At 40.8% G+C, this 21326-nt stretch overlaps 1 protein-coding gene across 1 annotated transcript in view; it reads right to left on the bottom strand.

The window, feature by feature from the left end:
- cacnb1 (calcium channel, voltage-dependent, beta 1 subunit) overlaps positions 1-20266 on the bottom strand; it is a 73731-nt gene extending 53465 nt beyond the window's left edge. Inside the window, exons 1-2 of the mRNA XM_079564439.1 lie at positions 20018-20266; positions 7650-7736 (exon numbers count right to left, since the gene is read on the bottom strand). Coding sequence (XP_079420565.1) covers positions 7650-7736; positions 20018-20107 — 177 coding nt within the window. The 5' untranslated portion in view covers positions 20108-20266. The remainder of the gene's footprint in view (positions 1-7649; positions 7737-20017) is intronic.
- Between the last annotated feature and the right edge of the window lie 1060 nt (positions 20267-21326).

Genomic DNA, 21326 nt, shown 5'->3' with positions numbered 1-21326 from the left:
ATGCAGTCCACTCCCCGGCGAGGGAAATCAGTACAGCTTTACAAGACAGGGGTATTTATCTTAGCAAGTAACTCTAACCCATTATAAGTAATGACTTTTCTTTCTTTCTACAGTGGGAGTAAAAAAAGACGTGTGCGGCCAGAGAAAACTTGATTGTCTTTAACAACAAACCAAGAACATTGTGACTTAAAAGTTTCGTTTGGCTAAGCTCTCGAGTGGTGCTGCATATATTTTAAAACCACATCGCTTCTCGACAGCTTAGCCAAAACGCTAAACATTGTGCAGCTGATCAATGGAGTGGTTTGGTAGTTTGAGGTCTCAAGATACTTTCTAGGGGAACGTATATGAGGTGATATATAAAGCTTGTTTTCTGGGTTTTCGTATATTTGATATATCGGGCCGATATATGGAACAAAAGTCACAGCGACCTCCTGTTTTTGCATTGGAAAGAGCTCAGTCACAGCCTTAAAATGAGCCCTCCCAAAACTTCCTAGAACTCAGGGGAAATGAGAGACATTGTGGTGAATTGCGGCTGCGTTTTCTCTCAGTGCTGTTAATAAAAAATATATACTTAGCATATTTCGGAGCCATTTATTTTTAAGTACTAAATCTATACGATTGTAGCGGTGAATTCAATATTAGCGATGTGTAAACAAGCAGCATCCCTCTGTCTTGGTACAGCTTTGTTTTTTGCCTTTTTCTCCGAACTGCATTTGTGGTTTCTGTGTTCCACATTATTTACTGGGGTAACACTTTATTTTACGGTAAGTAAATTTAGTACAAAGTAATGTGCTCTGTAACAATCTGTAATAACTTGTAGGTTAGATACACTATGGAATAATATGTATTAGTAGTTTGTAGGTACATAATGTAATAAGACATAACTCTAATCCTAACCTTAAGCCCTAATCCTAACATTATGTATCTACAAAGTACTAATACAAGTGATTCCATTGTGTATCTAACCCATAGGTACAAGTTATTACAGATTGAGAGCACATTACATTGTACTAAATTTAGTTAGGTACCATGTATCAAGGTACTGTAAAATAAAGTGATGCCATTACTGGATACTTTTGTACATCTTTGCCATGTTTATGTGGAGGTTCAGCAGATTCTTTTTTACTGCAAAGAGTCCATAATGGTCCGAAGAAAGCAGCTTTTAAAAGTAAACAAACAGCTAGCTTATGAGTTAAAGACATTTGAGACATGTAGATTTCTTCTTCTGAAACATTGAAGAGGCACTAAGAGCCTCTCACACCTGCAGCACAGTGGAGGGGTCACAAGAGGCGCTACAGGAAACAAAAAGGGGACAAGACTCACAGCTAAGCCACACATGCCTACTATTGTACTGGCTCATGGGCGTTCGCTGGAGAAAAAAACTGATTAACTGCTAAGCCCTTCCCAGAAGATGGTGAATGACTGTTGTGGAGCGGAGGGAGCTGCGCAGGAGGAAGAGGGAGGAGGAGGCGCTGACCAGTGCAGGACACCACGCTCTGGAACAGGGACAGGCACCGTTTCAAAGGATCAGAGGAGACAGAAGGCTACGGTTTCCTCTACATCCAAAAACATGCTGGTTTGATTGGCCCACAGTGGCAGCGGCTCAGGACTAACACCTGAACACTATTTCGTTGTACAGTTATAGAAGCACTTACTTAAAAGTACAACCTGTTCATCTTAAATATTGAAGCATTTAATCCAATCTCCAAGGAAATCAAACTCAAATTGAAATGGACCAGACAAATAGTTTTTAGTTCAAAAGATGAAACTGGTCTCTATCAAATAATCCAATCTTAAGCAATGGGAAATGCTGTGGCTGCCGCTTGGAGCTATAACCTTTGCAAACCGCAGGGGGCTATGACTCCCCATGTACATCAGCAACGGGCGTTTGACTTTCCTCCTACATAAAGACACCAGACAGGACGGGGTAAAGGTCGTTCGGCGGAGGGCAAAATCGTTTTCCTCTCACAAATGAAGGGGTCAGACGGAAAAGAAGGGGGGACACTTTTGACAGTGACACTGCGCAGCTTCAGAAATGTCAGAGCAGAAAAGCAGTGCAGATTGGGTAATACAATTCTAGCCATGTCGCTGGTTCTGAGCAGTCATAGTTGAAATACACTTTCAAATGCCAATAATCAACCTTAACTTTTCAGTTTTTAGTTTTAGTTTTAACAATACAAGCAACATCATTCAGCTCGAGATAACACTGCCTTTGTTGATGCTGCAGTCAGTGCCATCATCCAAAACAAAAGCCAGAAACACAATAGCTCCTGGAGTTCAAAGCAGGGGGTATAGCTCAGTGGTAGAGCATTTGACTGCAGATCAAGAGGTCTCCGGTTCAAATCCGGATGCCCCCTTTAGCTGGACAGGGCTGCAAGATTAACCACAATACAAGAACGGTCACAGTTGGCAAATTATTAATATATGGTAATCAACGAACAACCATACTCTTATCTCCATGTGAATCAAACGTGCTGACTTTACTTTTGAGACATCTATGAACACAATCAAAAATGCAGGATTTTTGTTAAGCAGTGTATATTTCAGTAAAACAGATGGTGTTTGAATATCTGCCAATTATGTAGATAAAGTGCTGTCCATAGATTTGTTGTGCAAGTGTGAAACATTACAAAAGTAAGAGCTTTATCATAAACTAAAGTGCAAACATAGACTGTCAACAATGCCCAATAAATTGTTCCAATCATGACATCGATGCCAGCCTTTAATAGTTAAAGGCACACAGTGTAACATTTTGGATTCTACTGTTGCCAGGTAGAAAACATGCTAATAACCGGGTCAACACAGAAAATGCCACATTAGCAGTGGCAAAACATATATTTAAGTCTAACATTTGGCTGCTTTTAGTCCACACCTCCATGGAGACGAGCTGGAGACGTCCCGCTCCAAGTAAAGTTACCGTCAGGTCTTAGGAGAGTCGAGCCAGTCACACGAAAGACAAACGTTTTTTTTTTAAGTTTTTTTTTTTTTTAACAATTGATATACCTGAAATAATATAAAGGCTTGTATTCTATTCATTAGCTGAAAAATCAAGCAGTGTAGCTTTAAAGCAGGGCTGAAACGACTAATCAATTAATTGATTGATTAATCGACGACTAATCGATTATTGAAATACTCAACTATTTTAATTGATTAATCGTTTTCTGGTTCACACAGACTTAAATGGAGCAAAAATGACATAAAAAAATCTTTATTTTAGATGAAAACTTTATAGTTAGGGTCTGTAGTGTTTTGTACATTGTAAATTTCACGAATAGAGCCTCCAACAAACATTTCCCTTTAGTTTACTCCATCAACACATCCTCAAGCAGTGCCACTTAAGCTATATGTGATGAAAAAGTAAAAAATACAATTACAAAATAATTGTTAGTTGCAGCCCTACTTTAAAGCAATACAAAGTAACTCGTTTACCTTAATAATCCTTGTCATAGTCCCTAGGAGTAAAACAGTAGTATAGTGTTAATGGAATGTGTCTGGTCAGAAAACCACAATTGCGATTTGCTGCCTCCGGGTTGGAGGCCCCAATACACACTAATGGAATCACGAAGAAGAAGCTAACAGGCTAACGGGCAAAGCTAACTATGGGCTAGTGCCACTTAAACAGTATTTGCAGCCAAGTTCAAGTGAAAAAAAAAAAATCTCCATTGTGTAATTGGATGTACAATATCCCTCTCTCCCTTTGTCTTTTCTGTCAGGGTAGTATTTACTCTCACGGACAATTAATGAGTAAAAAAAAACGCAGCCTGCTATGACACCTGCAGTGGCGCTTATGGCCTCTAGGGGCATGAGTTACTTATTACTGCTTTAAGCTCGCATTAACAACATTAGCAATGTGAAAACTAGAGGCTTGAATGTATGGCATGTCGATATTCTCTGATATTGAGTTGGTCACAGTGTTTTTGAGGCAATACCAGCAATCACGGGTTATTGGTCCCTTGGCAGTGGGACCAATATCCAATCTAGTTACAGACACAAAAACAGCAACAAAAGCAAAACAATTAAAACTCAAGTCAAAATACCTTGTCCTTAAAGCTGTGGTATTCAAATTATTTTCTTGTATTAGCGTAACTTCTTTTTGCACCATAGATCCACATTGTAAACTGCACATTAGTGAAAGAAAAACAGTTCCCGTGCGCTGCTGTGTGTCAAAACATGGCACATTTTCCTCCAGCGCAAAGCAGGAAGTCAGAAGCTAAATTAGCACAGAGTTAGCATTCACGTCTCCACTCTGTCTCGTCATGAACTCCGACTGAGACGAGCTGCTAAATATCTTTAAGGGAGCAATGGGGATGTGCGGGAGGGTCTGTGAGAGCTAGAAATACATTTATGCAACAGCTGGGAGATTTTTCTCAACTACCTACGACTTCCACGGTTTGACACTTCAGGTTGTGCAGCTTTAAAGAAATAAATTGCCAACAAGTCATAACACAAACCCAATCTAAAATGTAGGACGCCCGATCACGCGCGCTGTCCCATGCTCCCATAACTGATTTTCAGAGAGTGCGGCCGTGTGTAGTCCCAGTCCCAGGGGGGCTGCTGTTGTTATTGTGGTGCTATCAGAGCCATTTCAATGTGCGAGCTACAGAGCGGCGTGTGGGCTGGGGGTGAAGGCAAACACGCTACAACCACCGACCGGTGAAATAGGGGGATAAAGCAGACCAGACAGCGCCTCTTAAAAACGTCAGGAAGCATATTTTCTGGTAAAATCTGAAAGCTTGTTGTGGCAAGATGCAGTTATGGTGATTTATATAGGGGTGTACCTAATGATATGTGTATTCTGCATGTTGGTCGGTCATTGCAAAGCCAATAGCAAGGAAATAAAATGTCTCAAAGCAGGATAAGTGACCCAATAATGAATGCTTGATATGATTTGACACAGTTTATAATCAAGATACCCTTATCTTCATGAACAAAACAATTTCATTTTTTCCAGCTCAAAGTGTCTCATATTTTGATTTTAAAAGGCTGTCATGATTAAAGTCACACCGAGGATCATTACAGGGGATAGTGTGTTACATCCCAAGAGCATCAGCATGTTTTCAAACACAAAACATACAAGCCAGCGATAACAAATGCCCCAAATGATCAGCTCCACTGAACGGCTGCTTCAATCCTAATGGAGATGAGCTGGTAATGTTATCGGCTTTGAAAGAGTGACCGACCTAACTTCACTGCTTGTAATTTTAGAGACTGAATACAATTAAAACATCCTACAGACAGGAGTCGTTTTAATTGGACCTAAGCGCTGGTGTAGTAATTGTGTGGGCCGGAGCTGCACTAATGCATTTGAAGTGAGATCAAGGCCATTAAACTCGGAGCCAAATGTATCACAGGATCAGCACAGTGCACGGATGTTATGTCTAATTCTGTGCTACAGTTATTGTAAGAAAACATTTATGTCATAATTACCGACATCCTTTATTCGCTTCGGGGAGTTCCACCAGGGGTTTAAGCCGCCTATTTGAAGAACAAACCAGGTCTTGAGGGGGTATTATACAAAATCGACTCTGTAAAGATTTTTACCACGTTACAAATGTTGTCTTTCATTAAAAACACACCTGGAGTTGTGTTTCGAGTCGCTAGCACAACTTTGAGTAATCTTTGAATCTCCAGTGGCTACTCTCAGCTCCCAAAAATCTCCTCCTGAGGATCTATGTATCCAGGAATATCTCCAGAATAAGCCCAGAGAACAACCATTGGCACACGATGTACCACAGAGACACTGCATTAGACTAAACAATAGCTGGTGCTGCTGGTTTCACATGAGGCCAGTGCTATCATAGAAAACAAAAGCTAAAAGGAACAGAGTCACTGTTTTGTATATCAGGGGGTATAGCTCAGTGGTAGAGCATTTGACTGCAGATCAAGAGGTCTCCGGTTCAAATCCGGATGCCCCCTTTATACATTTATTAGTAAAACAGCTCAAAATAAGAACAAACCGGTTGTGTTTCGAGCCGCTAGTGCAACTTTGAGCAATCTTTGAATTGTCGCCAGTAGCTACTCTTGCTACACTTGTTGTGGTTTCACTACAGCCACAGGAGTAGCATTTCTTTTTTTCTCTTTTTATTAAAACAGCTGCACAGAGAAGGGGAGGAAGAGGAAGAGGAGGGGGCGGGACGAGCTTATGGGGAGATCGCATCAAAACCAGGAAGTAAAACGACTGGATTTCTTTTAAGCTCAATATTGCATTTTTTGTCTGGCCAGCCATAAACTGGACCATCTGGAATTTCGCTAACAGCCAATCAAATCTCAAAAAGTTTGATATTGATCCAATCACTGACCACGATGTCACGACAGAAACCGAATTAACTGCTAGTGAAATTAAGTATTAACAAGAATGTATATGCGCAGATGTTGATGCTTCATCTTCTCTCAAAGGATTTATTAGATGGCAACAAGAAGTTGCCATCTATCAGACGTTTTTCATCCCTTTCCAAACATACATTGATTGATAAAATCGTTATGTTTCAAGGTTCAAGGTTCAAGGTTCAACTTTATTAATGTCCCGAAGGAAATTATTATGCAGCAAGTGTCCACACATAATAAAGCAAAAACAAACAAAAAAACACAGTGAGACAACAATTGTGTTTGGGACAAAGATCATACAGTCACATCATCCTCAGTCTGGCTCTGAAGCTGAGAGACAATCAGCACAAGATCAAATAAAGCCTAATTTGCAGCAGCTTCACTGAGCAACATATGATCATTTATTTTCGCAACAGCCTCTGGAATAAAAGAGTCCCTGGCCCGACGAGTTCGAGTACAGGGCATTCTTAGCCTGCGTCCGGAGGGGAGTAGGTTTAACTCCCTAAAAAGCGGATGGTCCGGACACAAATCTGAACTGACTTTCTAATGACTCCTTGTATCCTTATGTCGCAAAAACAAAGTAGATCGTTCACATTAGTCTCAGCTCTTTTGGCCGATGCCATTGTAAAACTATAAACTTCCTTCTTTACAAAATATGTCGCATGTCATTTGTGCATCACATCTGGCTTTTTTCTGATTGGTTAAATTGCTTGTCAATCACGCCCATCGGGAATTCGAAGAAATCACTCCTGATCCCAGAGTTTGTAAAGAATAGACAAAGCGTTTCTTCTGGCTGGCCAGGCTAATAAAGACATGTTTGAGATTATTACCAAATACCTGCGAAAAGCATAATACTTGCTCTAAGTTGCAGTTGATCAGCAGAAGTATCTCCAGAATAAGCCCAGAGAACAACATTGGTACACGATGTACCACAGAGACACTGCATGAGACTAAACATAGTTAGTGCTGCTGTCGGTTTCACATGAGGCCAGCGCTATCTTAGAAAACAAAAGCTAAAAGCAACAGACTTACTGTTTCTCATAACAGGGGGTATAGCTCAGTGGTAGAGCATTTGACTGCAGATCAAGAGGTCTCCGGTTCAAATCCGGATGCCCCCTTTATACAATTATTAGTAAAACAGCTCACTATAACATGCAGCTAGATGAAAAGTAGTTTATAAGCGTCTATCTACTGTCTCTACAAGATCTACTATTTTAGGAGCATACAGTCTATTCAAATCAGATATTACTAAAACCCTGACTTTTATGTAGTGAAAACAAGAGTTACGTTTGATCTGAAATGAAACATCGGTGCACAGATCTTACCTGTCGGACAAAGCTGTTGGAGGTGGTGTCGGACGAGGTGCTGCCATCTGAGCGCTTGAACCGGCTCTTCCTCTTGGCGTACTTTCCCTGAAGAGAAACAAGATGGAGGAGAGATGATTGTAAACTTTACAGACTGGCCCAGAAGAAGAAGACCGAAATTCAGTGACAATAGCTATTCCGATTAGTAAGGAAGGGATTTTCTCTTCCGTCGAACTTTAACACACCTCGGTCACAAAGACACCAAAATCCACTTGCAATCAGAAAAATTACACGGCATTATCCAAAACCGTTTAGCCCGATAGATCGAGACGGCGAGCCGCAGAGGAAGTCCCGCAGACCCAGCGCTTCCTGCTCCTGTTCCACAGAGTCCATTATGAGCTTTTATTATCGTCATTTTTCATGTTTTGATGCAAACTGGGACGCCGTAATGCGATTGGCCCGATCCCTGGCAAATGGTCTCACCCGGGCCACACATCAAATTACCCGTCGGCCCACCAGCCCGGTCCGCGTCGCCATGGTTGCGCAATGCCGGCTAATCGCATTTGTTCGCAATCAGGAAAGGCTGGCCGCGTCGCTGTGTGCGGTCACGGCCGGTGGGAAAAACAGGAGCTGCTGCTGGTTTAGATAAAGAGGCGGAGCGGACAGTAATATTTACACTTTGAGGAGCGTGTGTAGTTGGCAGGTGTGGGGGTATAGCTCAGTGGTAGAGCATTTGACTGCAGATCAAGAGGTCTCCGGTTCAAATCCGGATGCCCCCTGGAGTTATTTTAACTTTGACAGAGTTTTAAAGAAGTACAGTGTTTATTCAATTTACCAACGGACATTTTTTAAACTATGACGAGGCAAAAAAAACAGCACCAAAGCTCCACAATGTTGCCCGCAACACAGATAACCTCATAAAACATTTAAAACTGACATCAAGTCCAACTTTCGAAGTAGCGGCAACATAGAAAAAATGCAGAGTTCGAGTTCAATTCGATACAAAAAGTTTACAGATAAAATGTTCAAAATAAAACCTTGGAAAGACAACAAAAAAAGCTATAGCGAAACCTTTGTGCTTCATTCAGCTGATCCCTTTCATCTGGGGTTGCCACAGTGATTTTCTCATTGTTGCACCAAATCCTGACGTGACCAGACACATTACTGAGCCAAACACGAAAACTGCAACAGGACCAGTGCTTTCAATTGGCTTTAACTGAACAAACCTCAACTATAGGGTAAGTGGCAGGAATCTGGATCCCCCTGACGGTGACTTAGACCAAACTTTTGAGAAAGTGACTAAAGTTCAAAGCTATAAATATTGATTACATCTTACAGCCTGAAAAGGTTGGGAACAACTGCTGTAGATGCTAGTAGCACACGTGTTTTTTCACTCAAACTTGGCTGTAAATAGTGTGTATTGGTGGCTCCGGTCCGGTGGCAGCGAAGTTTTGTGACCAGAGACACCAGGAGGAGATGAAAGACCCTCCAATCATCCCATTATCCCCAGAGGGACTACGAAAAGGATTTATTAAGGTAAACAAGTTACTTAGTATTGCCTAAAAAATGCCTGTAGTGAAATTAAATAAACACTGTGCTTCTTCAAAACTCTTTTAAAGTTAAAATAATCCCAGGGGGCATCCGGATTTGAACCGGAGACCTCTTGATCTGCAGTCAAATGCTCTACCACTGAGCTATACCCCCACATCTGCCATAAAACACAAGCAAATTGAAAATGGTTGTACTTTTAAAGGAAATGTGTATGGTAAACAGTTTTAGCTTACAGTCATTACTCATTGCTAGTTTAAATAGTAATTTTAACTGTGAAGTCCTTTGAATAGAGTAAGTTATTAACATCCTTATCATGCGAAGGATTTTTGGATCGAGCATTCATAAAAAGGAAGGCTAGGAACAGTTTTAAAAGTGGTCGATCAAACTCAAGCCTTATTTAGCCACACGACGACACACTTCATACTTATTAATATTTGGTCACATGATCAAAGATGCCCCAAACTGACAAAATAATTTTTTTTCAGCAGCACAATTACTCACAATTGGACGGTAATCGCAAATTGAATGGTTCCAAAGACTGACATCTGTACAACATTTGCAAACATATCTTCTCTTTATCGAGTCTTTATTGTGTTTCAAACCTGCTAATGTTGTCATTAAGACATCTATGAACGTCCTGAAATGTGTGTGTGTTTCTTGTATTAGTTGAACAGGTTGTTTTTCAGTCTTCGCTCAAATGGTCCTGGATGTGTCTAAAATACAAATCGCAAATCTTAACTCTTGTCAGGAAAAAACTGCAATTAGATATTATCCCAAACTCTATTCACTTGCTCCCAAAAAAGAAGGATCTTGAGCTTTTGACTAAATTTCACAGCTCCTAAATGAAAATTCTTCCTCGCATCTGTTTACGGCCCACGTCCGGTGATGGCGAGCGGCTCGGTGAGAGGTTAACTCACGCTGCGATACCACCTCCGCCGTGTATCTCCTTACTCACTCTGCACACACGACCGACGCAATCAGGGGAGCGCGAGGAAGTGACGTGCGTCTCTCTAAGCAAACATGACACGAGGGACGACAACCGCACATCTGCACGGCCTTCCTAAAAACTCAACCAACCGTCACAATATCACTGTTGACGAGCAACGGGCTGGGATCATGGAAACAGCCTTGAATGTCATCAGTGATTTACGGCACTTGATGAAGTCATGAGGACGAGGCAACAAAATGGAGAGCAAGGCCGGACGATATGAGGACATGGAATAGTTTAGGGCTGAAACTAACCATTAGTTTAGTAGCGCTCTTTCTCAAAGGTGATGCTTCGTTTGCGTAACGCACTTTGATCGAACCAATAATACCTAAAGGTGCAGCCGTGTTTTGAGAGTAGAACGAAACAAGAATCTCAAATTGGCCAAGAAATGAGCCTGTACGTAGAGCCTTTATTAAAAGACTAGGCCACCGTTTTTGCATACTGAGATATGCTCTTACCTGAGCTTAGACGAGTTGATGCATAACTCTCTTGTCTTTACGTATGCGCTCAGTGACGCAAAAAGACGATGTTGTTCGCCTTTAGCCTCTCTTCCCCTCTATGGGGCCAAATGGGGCTGACGTTAGAAGCGACCAAGCTCTTCCACGTTTTCCCTATTTAAATATGGTTACATGAGTAGTTACACAATCCAAGTATACCCATCCATCCCTTTTCTTCCGCTTTATCCGGGGCCGGGTCGCAGAGGCAGAAGTCTGAGCAGAGAGATGCTCAGACTTCCCGATCCACGCACACCTCCTCCAGCTGTTCCTCCCGGGTAACTGAGCTCCTCACCCGATCTCGAAGGGTGCGCCCAGTCCATCGATCTCACGCTCCATCTCTCCCTTACTCGTGAACAAGATCCCGAGATACTTGAACTCCTCCACTTAGACGTAAAGTCAAAGTGGTCCTAAGGTGTTACTATGCCCTACAATATAGAACTCCTTTTTATCCGCTTAGAAAATCAACATGTTTAATATTGTGTGACTAGACTTGGATCGTGTAACTACTCAAGTAACCATATTTGAATAGGGAAAACGTGGAAGTGCTTGGTCGCTTCTAGCTTCCCCCCCGTTTGGCCCCATAGAGGAGAGGAGGAGAGGAAATGCTAACAACATCTTCGATCTTTTTGCGTGACCGAGCGCAGGCGTGAAGACCAGACAGCTACACATCAACTCGTCTAAGCCCAGGTAAGAACATATCTCAGTATGGAAAAACGGTGCCTATTCCTTTAAGCCACAACCATCAACCCGATTGTAAACATGAGCTCCACAGTTGTAACGTACGTGTCTCCGGTGTGTGCCCTGTCAGAGCCTCTATGCGGCATGTTCCAATCGGCAAAGGGCAGAGAAAATGCCAGAGGAAGTGGAGATGGGCTGCTTCCTGCTGGTAAACATCCTCTCAGATTACTCACTAGTGAGAGCATGGGAGGTTGACGAATGTGAGGAGTGGGCAGGGGAAAGTGCATCCCAAAAAAAAAAAAAAACCCTCTAAATTGGATGATTGTCAAGGGCTGCATAATGTATTGTTAATTTGCTCGCCTTATTACAGAAAGGGAACACTGTGATGTACAGTCAGTATTTTAGTCACTTGTCCGTGTTACAACAGTGGTGTGTGGACAGTTTTTCAGAGGTAAACGTTCTTAAAACAAAGGAGCTCATTCTGCAAAGTGACAATGAGGCACTGACACCTGTAAAGATTAATGGTCAAAAGGTCGGAATAGTTGACAGCTTCAAGTATCTCGGCACATACATAAATGGAGAACACTGACTTTATTTTTAAGAAGTGCTCATGTTTGTCTATTCTTGAAACGGTATAAGAGCCTCGTTAACATGCTGATGTGGTATGGTAACCTTATTGTGAAGAATAAGAACAAACTCCAGAGGACTCGTGAACATGAGCTCAAAGATCATTGGGAAGCCACAGAGATCTTTGGGCAGTCTATATGGAGAGCGATTGGGACAGAAGGCAATGTCCATCATAAATGACTCTTCCCATCCGCAAAACAATGAGTTCGAACTCCCGCCGTCAGGACGGAGATACAGAGTCATATCCGCAAAGAAAAACATATATGTGAACTCCTTTGTGCCGAGAGCAGTAAAAGCAGCTCTTTAAAGCAGTACTAAGTAACTTGTTTACCTTAATAAATACTTTTCGTTGTCCCTCTGGGGTAATACAAGTGTTAATGAGATGATCAGAGGGTCTTTCATCTCCCCCTGGTGTTTCTGGCCAGAAAACCACAATTGCATCTTGACTGCCACCGGAGCGGATCCACCAATACACAGCAATGGAATCACAAAGAAGAAGCTAACAGGCTAACGGGCAAAGCTAACTGCGGGCTAGCGCCACTTAAACAGTATTTACAGCCAAGTTTTAGTTAAAAAAATGATCTCCATTGTGTAATTGGATGTACAATATCCCTCTCTCCCTTTGTCTTTTCTGTCAGCGTAGTATTTACTATCACGGACAATTAATAAGTTAAAAAATAGCAACTTGCTATGACACCGGCAGTTGCGCTTATGGCCTCTAGGGGCATAAGTTACTTAGTACTGCTTTAAATTTGTAGGAGAAGCTGTTGTCTGATGAGACAGTAGCCTGCATTATTTTGCCGTTTGCCGCTCTGGATGTTGATCTGTTTTTATGTGTCTTAAAGGTGATGCCAAAGACACATTTCCGCCTTGATGGACAATAAAGTATTCATCATTTTTTTGTTGTTGCCATGTTTCAATCATAACTTTTAAAGAATTAGTTCATTTTAAGCTTCGGATTGGTCCTGATTAATCTATTTTGTCTGGTCTTGTTTAACACAATCTGACACAAAAAAAAGACCAAATAAACAAATAGTGTGTGAATTTGGTACGATTGAGTGCATTGTGTTGAAATGGCTCAGCAAAATATCAACATAATTATTGCAATATTACAATAGCTATCAAAGATGAAACATTTTCTCATAAGGAGTAGCCCTAATGGTCACAGAGTAGGATCACGGTTCAGTTTTATATCACATTGCTCGGCCAAACCTTGGACTTAGGTGGAGGTTGAGGCTTTCTCTTTATGCAGCGGTACAATCTGATGGCAGCAACAAACACAATCTTTGATCTCAGTAATATCGGAGCGCTGAATGTGCAGGCCAAGACTTTTCTCATCTGTGCAAAAGATCGTGTGGCATTATTATGTGGGGCCCCGGGTCGTGGGTTTGAATTTAGTGGACCTGTACGCAAATGGAGCATAACATTATGACCCTCTGCTCTGTCGGTGGTTCCTGACTGAGATCCTGGATATGGTTCCCCTGGTGCTGCCCTACGGTCGCCCACTGCTCCTCACAGGTCGCCCCGAGGCACAAGGAAGGGTCGAATACAGGGGACACATTTCCCCACAGAGCACAATATAGTCACACATTTAATCAATAATGAAAATGACATTATTGTTATTGTATAAGCCAAGCCATGTATCATTTATTTCTAGCTCTACGACAATAACAAACTAATGCACTGTTTCTACTTTAATAACCTTGTTCAGAAACAGAGTAGATGCAGCTTGTTTAAGTCATTACATTTCCAATAGTCTGTTAATAATAATTGCGCTTTATAATCTACCCTGTAGTCATTCATTCACTTCATACACAATAGTGGTAAGCCAATAGTTGCTTACCCTCAGCTAAACCCTGGCAGGGCTGCCAAGCCTTCATATGATCTAAATCAAAGAGTCTATAGTTGAAGCTGTGCACGGCGGTGACACGGGTAACTATTTTTTTGTCTTAGTTTTTTGGCCAGTAGCTCTGTCATTACCTGGGCAATCCACATCAAACAAATAGAACAAGCAACACCCTATATCCTATGGCCATGCATTATAAAGATGCCCACCATGGGAATTGTAATAGCCTTAAAATGTGTGGCTCAGAGCAAAAACAGACTATCAGAGGAGGGGACAGATTAAAAAACCTTTTGGATTTATTCCCTCAAAGTCATGGAATTCCCAGGCCTCAATGGAGAATTAGATTTGTTAGTATTTTTGCAAAATGTATGGGTCTAATCTGCATCTTGCACAAATAATTATTCACATTTCTCTGTATGGTCTTGTAAAGAATGTACAGAATAGTGTTTACATTATACATTGTACATATTTTAATGTTTTGTCTTCTGTGAACCAGGTGACAAAGGACACACCCACCTTGGACCAACCCACTTGTGACCAATGCTTGTAAGTTTATAGCTGTACAGAGGCAGCCATCTGGAGCACGTCCTGAGGACGGCCTGGAGCCGAAACGCGTTGGCAAGGATTTTATCTCCTCTAGCCATGTATTAATAAAGGCTTTTTATTAATTTCTACTTTTGGAGTGCCTCAGTTTGTTTAACCCTAACTGTGACCCTCTGAAACTGATCTCTGCACTGAAGAGCACCCAAAGGACAAAGTTTGATGCAACTTTTTTACATTCAAGTAGCACTCCAGCCTCCCAATTTTCTCAACAATCACGAATAGGCCTCACAACAGCAGAATTTTACGTGAGGCTGTAAAATATTGCGATAAACGATATTACTGAGGACCACTTTTTCCACGGAAACCCAAGAAGTGACTTCCTGTTTCGATCCAGCACGCCAAAATAAAAGCACACAGCTCGTCTCATTGATTAGTTCAGCCGGCACTTGCAACATTACAAGAATATAATTAAATATACACATTTTAAGTGTTTTGTCTGTTAATAGTTAGGCAGAGAGAAAGTTGAACAAAGGAACTGCTGAACTAATGAATAACATAGATACAGACGGCATCTCTGGAATTGCCCATATATGGCCATGTTTGAAAACAGTTAAGGGGGAAACAATTTGGAGAAAAATCTTAACTTTCTCTAATTATTCAAAAACTACTTTAACAAATGCTGAATTGTGAATATACAGTAGTTTTCTACTAAATAAAGATACAAAGACATGGAGAGGAGCAAAGTGATTCAACAGCCCATAAATACATAAAAAAACAGAGAATGCTAACATGACGCTACATGTTAGCTTCGTGATAATGCTAACGTTAGCTAGCGCTTGCTATGACTGCCATTTTTTCACTTCTACTGAAGAATCTGCTGTGAATAAACATCCATATGGACCCGATTTAGACTTGAGTTTATTTGTATGTGATAAATAAGTTTATATTTCGCCAGAAAACGGCTAAAAAGAGTGAAAATCTGTGTTTCCGAAAAGATTCTATTTCCCCCCTTGGCGCGGCCACGTCCCCTTCTATAATGAGATGCCATCTGTATCTATGGGGCTTTTATTTTGGCGTGCTGGATCGAAACAGAAAGTCATTTCATGGGCAGCGTTGTTGTGATTTGAGTCATTTCCTTCAGTAGTAGTAGTGACAATATTCAAAAACATGTGCATGATGTTGGCCAGTAGAAAGAGTTTGTGAATCTAATCACCACCAAATACTGATGAGGTACAACATTTGTCCATTTTCTGTTGACTTTCGAAATCTGTATCTCTCCTATAGAGTTGTCTCGGCCCCATTAAGCGACACCACAATCATTTGCCCATATTTACCCGTCAGACATCACTGCTCACCAAACCCATCCCCGATCTTTCTCTTATGAGCCAATCCACAGGAAATCTCCAAAGGGAAATGACAAAGGCTCACACTGCCATGACCTCCTGAATGAACTTTGCGTGCGATTGATTAAAAGCAGCACAAACGTTTCCCCGCTGCCTGGCGAACGGAGGGGGTCCATCTGTTCCCACCGCTAAAAACAGACGAGGCGAGGTGAGAGCAGGAAGTGAGGGAGAGCTGTCAGCCATGTTCACAAATGTACCCATACATCCAACATCCTAAAAACATCGCCGACATACAGATGGCTCTCAGTCACATGTCTCTTTCATCATGTGGACGCCATTTTGAGGAATTTTCAACATTCGAGTCATCATTTTACGGTCACATAATAGACATTGTTGGTGTTAGGTGACAAATCGACAAATTGACATAACTCCAGCCTAAGACGCCGTTCGTAGTTTTATCAGTGTTGCCAAAGCCTGTACATCTTGTGGTCATTTCAATCCCCTGCTCCGAATGATTTGAAACCCTTTACAGCGATCTCTAAAACTCGTTTGTGTCACTTGTCCTTCAAAAGCTCATTCCATGTGACGATCATTGACACTCATGTTGCACAGGGTCAAGCAGCACGTCGATTCTAACGCTTTTGAATCCCATTTTAATACCACAAGTGCAAATATTGATGGAATTTTTTGATATTCAAAAGCGGATTGGAAATAACAGGAAGCTCTTGTGCAAAAGTGTGTCTAAACTGACAGAACTTTTACAGAAATTGTCAGAAAATCCTGCAATTGAATAGCCTCGCTAACGCCGGACTAAAATCGCAAACCATATTTAGTCTGGGGACCATCAATTAATTTTCTCGTAGGAGTGTGGTCTGCACGTGGCCATAGCCAATCGTATCGCTTGATTGAAAGATATATGTCATCGTCTTGCCGTCCCTCCTCGTTGTGTGATTGGTCCCCAAATCCATGCGAATATTTCGGCCATGGTGATTCGATTTGGAAAGCGGAGGTGGTTTTGCAATCTCAAAATACCCTTCAAACCAGCCTGTGTTGATCAATATGGGACAAAATAACCCAATAACTGCAGAAATATAACAGTTTTACACGTCAACATCGCTAAAATATGATCTATTGGTTCTCAAACTGTGGGATATGATGAGCAATTTTAGACTCATCCAGCAATATCTTTCGTTTGAGTACATGGTGTGAAAAGTTTGAGAACCGCTGATCTATATTTGACCCTTTTAAGACGCCTTACAATTTAACATTATGACTTCCTACAAGATAATTTACTTCCCGAGCATATTCACTGCAATTACCCGGGATTAGCATTTGCCATAAAATCGTACGCTCTAAAAATTAATAAAATTACAGGCGACTAGAGGATCAGCATTCCCACATTATTAATATTGGCAATATTAAAACAAGAAATTCATGCTTTAAATATTTCCAGCTGGTACGATCACAAACCATATTAAGTCTGGGGTCCATCAATTAATTTTCTCGTAGGAGTGTGGTCTGCACGTGGCCATAGCCAATCGTATCGCTTGATTGAAAGATGTCGTCACATCTGCTGCTCTTATGTCGGATCCATAAATATTTAAAAAATGTTTTTATCCATAAAAGAGCTACAAGCTTCCGAATGTCGAATAGCGTGTCATCGTCTTGTCGTCCCTCCTCGTTGTGTGACTGGTCCCCAAATCCACGCAAAGATTTCGGCCATGGTGATTCGATCAATTTGTAATAAATTTCTGGTGTGCCGAAAGTCGAGCAATGTGAACTGAACCTTTTAACTTTGGATTTAGAAGCTGTTACGATCCATGTTTTTATGATATTTAAAGCCTCACTTTTATCACAGTTCTTTCAATGACTTTAAATGCCCCGCGGAAACCCTGTTATAATAGTGTCCAATTCCTTTCATTTTGAGTGGTTTAGTAAATTTCTCTGAACGACAGGTTTTTAGTTGCTTTCCTTCAAATCTTTGCACTCTCTGTGACGCCTCTTGGTCGGCCTGTCACGATAACTAAATCTAAAGATCCGACATATTGAGGTAAGAAACTATTGTGATAACGATATTATTGAAGACGTTATAATGGAACAGAAACTAAACACTAAAGCTTATAAATGACACTAAAGTTCTGTTCGAAAGGCACAGTTCGGAAGGTCGGGGGATCGAATCCCAGCTCCTGAAGGTGCACACTGTCATTGTGTCCTTGGGCAAGACACTTCACCCACCTTGCACCTCCCAGTGTCTGCGTACACTGGAGTATGAATGGGTGACTGGTTTCTTTCCTGTAAAGCGCATCAGGTCTGATGAAGGTAGAAAAGCGCTATAACAAGCTACAAAACTGTATAGTTTAAAGTTTTAGAGCTAATTTTGAATCTAAATTCTGTGTTTTATGTTCTATAGAGATGTTCTAGAGAAATTCCTAGTTTGTGAACCTGTTCTCAAACAATGGCAATAAACATTTTTCTGATTCTGATAAATTGAGATCATTTACCATTTAATCTGAAACTATCCCACAATGGACATGAAATACAATGAGAAACAGCCAACTTTGGGTAAAAATGTAAGTATTACATTAGACAAATGGAGGAAAATGCAAATAAATGGACTGAAAATATGGTCTATCTGTCATTTATCAAACAAGTTGATATAGTAGTTATGTCTTGGTCATGGTAGGTGAATATATTATATCATGCTAGCTGCTGCCTTGCCATATTTTGACCTTTCTTTTTTACCATATTGCATATCGCAACGTAATTCTTTGTCGCTGTGGACACGATATAATTTATGTTACGCTTAAAAAGTAAAAAAAAAAAGAGTAGATCATATTAAATTAATGTTAATATGGCGCTACAAGAAAATAATAAAAAATCTTTGCATTTATCTCCCAAAAAGGCGTAAGGCTGGAAGTCATTTGTCCGTTGTCAATTATATCGTCAAATATATCGTTATCGTGATATTTCTTTTTTATATTCATAGTAGGGCTGAAAGATATATCGTTATCGTATCGATGTCGAGATATGAACATTCACGATATCAATATCGCCAAAGATATATATCGTTAATAAAACTGCACTCATTTGTATTAGAATTTAATTTTTCTGAAAAATGCTTAGTTTTCACCTGACCCGTAGTTATACCGTGTCGTATCGATATCGAGGTATGACATTTTGTCCATATCGTTCAGCTCTAATTCATAGATACAGATTTTAGGCCACATCGCCCTGCCCTATTTGTAGTAATTGTTGCATTTCGAAGTGTAATGTTACTCCTGGACATGTGTAATAAAGTACAGTCGATGTAGTCGGTCCCCTTTTGTCTCCTATCGCCCGGCACTGGCACAAGGAAGAAAACAAACAAGTTCTTGCAGTCCACACACACCGCTGATGACATTACAGTATCTCGTGTTTTTGACTCGCTGCTGTTTTGCCAGAGCCGGTGAGTTATTATTAATTCCCCAGCTCTATAGAGAGACAAAGGCTGAGTGGAGCGTAGGTGGTTCCTTCCCGATATAATATCATCCCAGCTATGACTAAACATGCCTACAGATTCATGTCATTCTCAAAAGCCTCTTTCGGGGCCTATTTGTGGCTACATCTAAGTGACAGCCCATGGACAAAAAAAATAAAGTTGTTGACTGAAAGGCAGGGCATCATTTTTGGAAAGCGGAGGTGGCTTTGCAATCTCAAAATACCCTTCAAACCAGCCTGTGTTGATCAATATGGGACAAAATAACCCAATAACTGCAGAAATATAACAGCTTTACACGTCAACATCACTATAATATGATCTATTGGTTCTCAAACTATGGGATATGATGAGCAATTTTAGACTCATCCAGCAATATCTTTCTTTTGAGTACATGGTGTGAAAAGTTTGAGAACCGCTGATCTATATTTGACCCTTTCAAGACGCCTTACAATTTAACATTATGACTTCCTACAAGATCATTTACTTCCCGAGAATATCCACTGCAATAACCCGGGATTAGCATTTGCCATAAAATTGTACGCTAAAAATTAACATGCAAATTATAGGCGACTAGAGGATCAGCAATCCCACATTATTAATATTGGCAATATTCTAACAAGAAATTCATGCTTTAAATGATTCCAGCTGGTACGATTTGCAAAGCTTCCCAAGTCCTCCGTCGAGATGCACTGAAACAACCTGTTAATCCTCCGAGTGTGCGGCATCTTGACTAAGAACAAAATATCCATCAGTCGAAATGTAGCACCCATTTTAACCAAACGAGTGATTTCCCCCGCGCGTGTCACGCCTTATTTTCGCCTTGTAACATCTCGCTTACCTGCGTGTGGGGATGGTGCTCGAACATGTCCATCTGAATCTCCTGTGTTGAAGTGGAAGGCGTCCTAGACATACTACTTTTCTGTACCATTGATTTAACTTTTTTACAAAATCTACGTTGTTTCCGGGTTGTATTTGAGTTTTTTCTAAGACGGTGTCGGTGTTGTCATGTTATTATTTCTTCTTTTCTCCCCCTCAGGCTCGCGGTGTGTCTGAGCGGCTGATGATAATAATAATGGCAACAGCTGCCCCTCTCCGGCGTTACACAGGAGCGCACAATGAAGTCAGGTCAGCGCGTGACCGCAGCCAAGCTTCCGGTTTGCCTTTTCAAAATAAAATAGTTGGCTTAGGGTATTTACCATGTGTATTATTGAACTTAGCTGCTTTGTAATACTGTATCTTTTGTGTTGATGATGGATATCTATCTAGGCTACTTCATTTCTGCTCAAAGTAGGCTGAGAGTCACAATCCTACTCCCTATCCCAGCCATTTCTAAGTTCAAGCATCACTTCACTTTTTTTCAAATCTCTGTAAGGTATTTAGAAGACTGGAAAAACTATAATAAAAATAAGTAACAAAAAATTAAACAAAGTTTTTATTTTTAAGATATCATGTGTCCACTCCAGTGGGCATTGGACGGCCATACTTGTGAAACTGAACCATGGTGGCAAAATTAATCCCAAAGAAAAAGCCAAAAAGTCAACATTATAATGATCCAAAACACTGTCCATCATCACTTATGTGTTGCTTTGTTGGAATGATACTTCAAAAAGCATTTCCTCTTCTTGGAGACACAGAGGAATGCACTTTCTGCACAGGCTTTGCTCTGGCATCTTGATCTGCGACACCAAGTGTATCACAGCTGCATTTGCCTGGGGTTTCCACTTTTGATGTGGGGTTGTGTAGTTATAGTGTGTATTTTCTCCATCAAAATGGACAAAATAACTACAAATGTCCAGAGTACATTTTTTAAATACTGTGGTAAAATACAGTTAAATTAAGTCCTACTGTGTATTAATGTGTTGTTATATATATATATATATATGAAATATGCAAACAACAAATCAATCCAATATTTGCTCCATAAAACGTTTCCATAAAATATGCTCGCATTGACGGCCACCATTTTCCTGGATGAAAAAAAGAAACTTACCAAAGCCCCGCCCCTTCACATTTGGTATCATAGAACAGCTCTAAATGTCCTCTGTAGATGTAAGGAGTTAATTCAGTACCATGTATTGGGTGAGAGATATTAAGGTTTAAAAATGTCCTTTACAGAGGACAAATTTGCATTACTGGAGGTCAAGAGG

The sequence above is a fragment of the Gobius niger genome (genome assembly GCF_951799975.1).
Source record: "Gobius niger genome assembly, chromosome: 10".
NCBI classification, from domain to species: Eukaryota; Metazoa; Chordata; class Actinopteri; order Gobiiformes; family Gobiidae; genus Gobius; species Gobius niger.
Note: the sequence above shows the minus strand (reverse complement) of the source record. Positions and strands in the feature narration are given on the sequence as shown.